Raw genomic sequence first — 6,000 nt, 5'->3', positions numbered from 1 at the left:
CCGCCGCGGGGATTCGAACCGCCGACCTTTCGATCGGCAAGCCCTAGGCGCTGAGGCTTTTACCCACAGCGGCACCCGCGTCCCACAAGAGTCTCCTCCAGCACCATAATTCAAAAGCATCAATTCTTCAGTGATCAGCCTTCTTTATGGTCCAGCTCTCACTATGTAGTGTACATAGAATCATAGAAATGTAGAGTTGGAAGAGACCCCAAGGGTCAAGGAGAATGTTAGCCACTTTGAGACTCCTTCGGGTAGTGATAAGGCGGGATATCAAATCCAAATTCTTCTTCTTCATCATCTAGCCCAACCCCATGCAATGTAGGAAATTCAAAGCATCCATGACAGATGCCATCCAACCTCTGCTTAAAAACCTCCAAGGAAGGAGAGTCCACCACCTCTCGTGGGAATCTCTTCCACTGCTGAAACAGCTCTTACTGTCAGAAAGTTTTTCCAAATGTTTAGTCAAAATCTCCTTTCTTGCAACTTGAAGCCATGGGTTCGAATCCTACCCTCCAGAGCAGGAGAAAACAAGCATGCTCCCTCCTCCATGTGACACCCCTTCAGATATTTGAAGATGGCTATCATATCTCCTCTCAGTCTCCTCTTTTCCAAGCTAAACATAACTAGTTCCCGCAACCATTCCTCATAAGGCTTAGTTTCCAGACCCTTGATCATCTTGGTTGCCCACATTACAGCTTCTCATCATCCTTCTTAAATAGTGGTGCCCAGAATTAGACACAGTATTCCAGGTGTGGTCTCACCAAAGCAGAATGGAGTGGTCCTATTTCTTGCCTTGATCTGGACACTATACTTCTATTGATGCAGCCTAGAATAGCATTCACTTTTTTTGCTGCTGCATCACACTGTTGACTCATTAAGCTTGTGGTCCACCAAGACCCCCAGATCATTTTTACATGTACTGCTAGTAAGCCAGAAGCCCCACATCTTATATTTGTGCATCTGGTTCTTCCTGCCTAAGTGCAGAACCTTACATTTCCGGGGATCGTGCCAAATCCAAAATCAGGTGTTGTCAAACCTTGTTGGGTTCAATGGCAGGTAGGATTGCCAAAGTCATTTATCCTAGAATGCTGCCTCCTTTATGACCCCATTTCCTAATTTTTATTTTGCCCCGTGCGTAAAGCTGAATGCGCACAAAAATGCATATAAATTGCAGGCTTACTGCATTGTCTACTCTAAACTGACCCACAGCAGCTCTCTGGGATTTAAGGAGGGGATTGTTATCTGACCTGCCTGGAGATGGCGGGGATTGAAGGTGGCACCTTCTCCAGGAGAAGAATGAGATGAACCCTGATGAATCAGTTCAGATCCACCCCTCCCATCAGGCCGAGGGAGCCGGCGTTTGTGCACAGACAGCTTTCCTGATCATGTGGCCAGTATGACTAGACCGCTTCTGGCGCAGCAGGACACTGTAATGACATACCAGAGGGCACAGAAATGCCGCTTACCTTCCCGCCACAGTGCTACCTATTTATCTCGGGGAGCGGGTGGCACTGTGGTCTAAACCACTGAGCCTCTTGGTCTTGCTGATTGGAAGGTCGGTGGTTTGAACCCACACAATGAGGTGAGCTCCCATTGCTCGGTCCCAGCTCCTGTCAACCTAGCAGTTCGAAAGCACACTGGCACAAGTAGATAAATAGGTACCACTATGGCGGGAAGGTAAACGGCATTTCCATGCACTCTGGTTTCCGTCACGGTGTTCCGTTGTGCCAGAAGCGGTTTAGTCATGCTGGCCACATGACCTGGAAAGCTGTCTGTGCACAAATGCCAGCTCCCTCGGCCTGAAAAGCAAGATGAGCACCGCACCCCATAGTCGCCTTTGATTGGACTTAACCGTCCAGGGGTCCTTTACCTACTTTATCTACTTATATACTTACATTGGTATGCATGGCCCACACAAAGTTGTTACCACCAGCTGCAAGGAGTCTGGTTTGGGTAAGATTCCCATGATGAGTGAGACCTCTGTGCCAGCTCAGTGATCTGGGGCGAAATCCAGCAGAATTTGCGATCAAGGGACATACACAAAAAGATAGTTAGAAGGGCAGGTTTATTGATACCTATTAATAGGCCAAATTGCCCAAGGATTATGAAACAGCACCTAACGGATTAATAATTAGCACTGCAAATATGTGGACACAACAAAACCCATCACAGGAACCTTGTCTTTCATGTTGACCCATAAATCATTGCTTCCTGCCAAGGCTATTTAGCAGACAAGGAGTATAGAAAAATTATCACGTTGCCTAGCCAGCTTTATACGTGGCTTAATCCAAACAAACACACCTCTGAGCGCTCTATGTAAAATACTGTGAATATTCATGGGGAAATGCCAATAAGATCGGCAGTCTTTAAAAACAAGGAGACATAACAGAGTTATCAAAATATGGATACAATCAACAGTATTTAAAAGCTATATGCAGTAATAAAATATGGATGTCTACTGAAGAGGTTGCGTGCCTCAAATTTTGGGAAAAGAGGCAAGTTGCATTGTGTCCCCTCTTGCTGACTATTGACTTTCAGGCCCCATTTGAACTATACATTTAAAGTCGTATCATACTACAGTGGTACCTCGGGTTACATACGCTTCAAGTTACATACGCTTCAGGTTACAGACTCCGCTAACCCAGAAATAGTGCTTCAGGTTAAGAACTTTGCTTCAGGATGAGAACAGAAATCGGTTTCCAGCGGCGCAGCAGCAGCGGGAGGCCCCATTAGCTAAAGTGGTGCTTCAGATTAAGAACGGTTTCAGGTTAAGAATGGACCTCCAGAACGAATTAAGTACTTAACCCGAGGTACCACTGTACTTGAAACAACCATGGCTTCCCCCTAGGAATTCTGGGAGGTTTTGTTTTTGAAGGGTGCTGAGAGCTGTTACAAGACCCTCAAGACCCTCCTTCCCCTCACAGAATGGTTTAACATTCATATCCTCTTCCCAGGGAACTCTGGGAATTGTAGCTCTCTAGGGGGAATTGTGGATCCCCTACAGACCCAGCATTCTTGGGCATGTGTTTTAAATGTACTTTCCATATATGGTGTGTATGCACCCCAATAGGCCAAATTTATAAATGCAGCCTGGTGGAAGAAATGTGTGTATCTGTGTGTTGCAGTTAACGCTTCAGGGTGCAGGCTGCCCCCGTAAAAGAAATAATTGGAGCCCAGCGTTAGGCTGAACCCGACACCCTAGTTTTCTACGTGCAAAGAATGCCTGCAGGAAAGCACCCGAGCATGCCCGCCTCCACGTGCAGCCTGGAACGGCACCGCCCAGGAAGAGGGCTTTGTGTTTGTTTCTTTTCACAATCGTGCCATGCTGCGCCGAGACGTCTAAGCGGAAACTCCCGTCCTGTCAAACAAAAAACACCCAAAAGGAAAAGCAAGCAGGCGCGCTCCCGTCCGGCGAAGCGCTGCAATCCAGCCCGGGCTTTGCCTGCAATTCTCCCTATAGTAGCTGAGGGCAGTGTCAGTCCCTTTTTTTCTTGTTGTGTTTCTGTTACACATCGCCATCTTGTTACAAAGCCCTTTCCTTGTCTGGAAGGTTCGCAGAGGGGCTTGGGGCGGAGGGGGCGATCGCCTGGCTGGCTCCGGCTTCTTTATTTTTTTCCTCCTCCTCCCCCCTCCCTCTTCCCCCTTTGCAAAAGAACCAAACCCCGACATTAAAATTAAAGGATCCTGCCGCGGGGGAGGCAGCGTGGAGTTTCCCTTCTCCACTTTTTTTATTTTATTTTTTTAAAATAAGTCTCCCCAAGACTTTGGATCCTTCGCCGAAACGCAGCCCCGAGAAATGAGCATTGAGACATTGTTAGAAGCGGCCAGGTATCTAGAATGGCAAGCTCAGCAACAACAGAAAACACGTGGTAAGCCAGGGGTGGTGGTGGGAATTAAGATCTCGTGTCTCTCCTTTTTGAAAGAAACGCAGAATAATTAAAAAATAATAATGCACGCGGTGGGATTTATCTTATTTCCCCCCCCCCCGGGGTTTTGATTGTTGGAAGAGAAACCAACTTTGCAGCGCGAGGCGAGTCGCCTTTTCGTCGGAAGCCCGGGGATTTCACTCCCCCTTGTCACAGGCTTGCAGCGCTTTCGCCTCGGGTTGCAAAGCCTTGCGCGTGCATTTGACACGCGAGTAAGTCCCCTCGGATTCGCCGCCGAGCAAACAGCGCCTCGGGCTTGGGGCCCGTCGGTTCCCCCAACTGAAGCCGCCGTATTTATTTTGGCGGGTTAGGAGGTGAGTTTTTCCTCCCCGCTTTGCTTCCAAAAAAAAAAAAATTGCACTGCGTTACGATTGCTTTCTCCTCCGTAGCGCAGATTTTGCAATGATGATCAAGTCTTCTGATTTATCGTCGGTTCCCTCAGTGGGGGTTTCTAGTCTGGTTCTCCCCTCCTTCCTCCCCTCCTCCCGTTTTTGTAAAATGTCCCTTTTTTGTTTCGTTTTAATGAACATTTGGGCGGGGTGAGCGGAAATATTTTTGCACCGGGTTAAGAAAAATATGAGATTGCCTAACGAGGCGACGGTTGTGAGGATAGCAGGCTGCCTCGCTTAACAAGCGCGTTGTGGACATGTCTACTTAGAAGCAAGCCCCATTGTGTTAGATTGGACTTACTCCCAGGTAAATGCGTCCAGGATTACAGCCGGGGGCGGGAGCAGCCTGTCAACGTGGTCTAAATGCTTCATTCTGCGTTTACTCTGAATTTGCTGACACATGCTAGCCGAGATATGTTTGTATGTATGCATGTATGTATATACTAAAAAAATAATTCAGCCCATTCATTTCCTGCGGATGGGCAGATTCTCTCCGATTCCCGTGCTCGCGTTTATTGCCACCCCCCAAAAATAAACTACCTGACCCCTTTCCGCCCTGCAGTGTAAGGAGGGCTGGGAAGGAAAAACGAGCCTTTGCAACACGGACGTAGTTAACCGATGCAGCCCACGTAATAGCCATAATTAATTATGCTTGGGTCTCTGCCTGCTCTTGCGGTTCTTCATTCATGCATCCGGCAGCGATCCGTCCTTTTCACACGGTTTTAATTATTTCCTTCTTAAACTTTCTAAGGCGCATAGTGAATGCAAGGAGGCGCGCGCAGGCTTTTAAGAGGCGGGCTGGATCAGAGGGTGGGTTACGATGTCATGTAGTTATGCGCCAAAAAGAAAAAAAAAACCGTAATAGAAAAAAGATAGGAACCTTTCCTCCCTGCTGCTTCCCCGTTCTGTTTTTTTGACGATGCCTCCTGATTTATCATCAGGATCAGTTATTCATTAGGCAGCAACTGTGGGGAGGGTTTGAATCTGTTGGGTTTCCTTTTGGGGAGGGGAAGCGTTTCCTTCTCGTTCTCGACGGAGGCTTTTCCAGGGCGGTGGCGGGGCTGTTGGCGCTCCTGATCTTAAGGCGAGGGAGGGAGCGAGGGGGTGTCATATGATGCACTTTTTTTTTTAACTATTTCCGCCTCTTTCGTCTGATGATGCGCCGCTCCCCTAATTGGGAAATCTGCTGGGAGAGATCCAGAAAGGGCTGTTGCTGCATGCGGGAGGAACCGATCCCCTCCGCCCCGCATACACACGCTACACACACACATATGCACACATTAAAATTCCGGAGAGATGCTGCGTTAGCGCGTGGTCGAGATCTAAGCGCACAATGGAACGTTGGCGTCGCTTGTATCTTTTTTTTTCTTTTCATTTTCTTCCCCCTCCCCCAGGTTTGGAACGTTGCGTGTTTGCTCTGCGTTCCAGGCCCGTTCCATTGGTTAGCGGGGAACGGGTGACGTGTCAAGGCCCTGCCCTCGACCACGTGCGCTGGGGACACTCCCTCTTTGGTGGCGTTGCTGCTGCTGCTGCTGCTGCTTGGATGCGCGCTTTCATTCTTGCAACTATGCGCGTGTGCGCGCTCTCCCGTTCGCGCGCTTGTGCGTACACGAGGGTGGTGGGGAGGGCCTGCCCTCACTTGTTTGTGCTGCAGGAACGTTGGTGGTGATGATAACGAGGGTGAT

The 6,000-nt window shown here is 48.7% G+C and overlaps 1 protein-coding gene across 2 annotated transcripts in view; it reads left to right on the top strand.

Moving 5' to 3' along the window:
* Positions 1–3,489: 3,489 nt before the first annotated feature.
* Positions 3,490–6,000, top strand: part of MNT (MAX network transcriptional repressor) — a 59,287-nt gene continuing 56,776 nt past the window's right edge. For both annotated transcript variants that reach the window (XM_053367193.1, XM_053367192.1), the window contains exon 1: positions 3,490–3,869. In XM_053367193.1, coding sequence (XP_053223168.1) covers positions 3,797–3,869 — 73 coding nt within the window. In that variant the 5' untranslated portion in view covers positions 3,490–3,796. The remainder of the gene's footprint in view (positions 3,870–6,000) is intronic.

This window comes from Podarcis raffonei, chromosome 15 (genome assembly GCF_027172205.1).
Source record: "Podarcis raffonei isolate rPodRaf1 chromosome 15, rPodRaf1.pri, whole genome shotgun sequence".
Classification (NCBI taxonomy): Eukaryota; Metazoa; Chordata; class Lepidosauria; order Squamata; family Lacertidae; genus Podarcis; species Podarcis raffonei.
The sequence above is the reverse complement of the archived record's forward strand: the minus strand, read 5'-3'. Positions and strand labels throughout refer to the sequence as shown.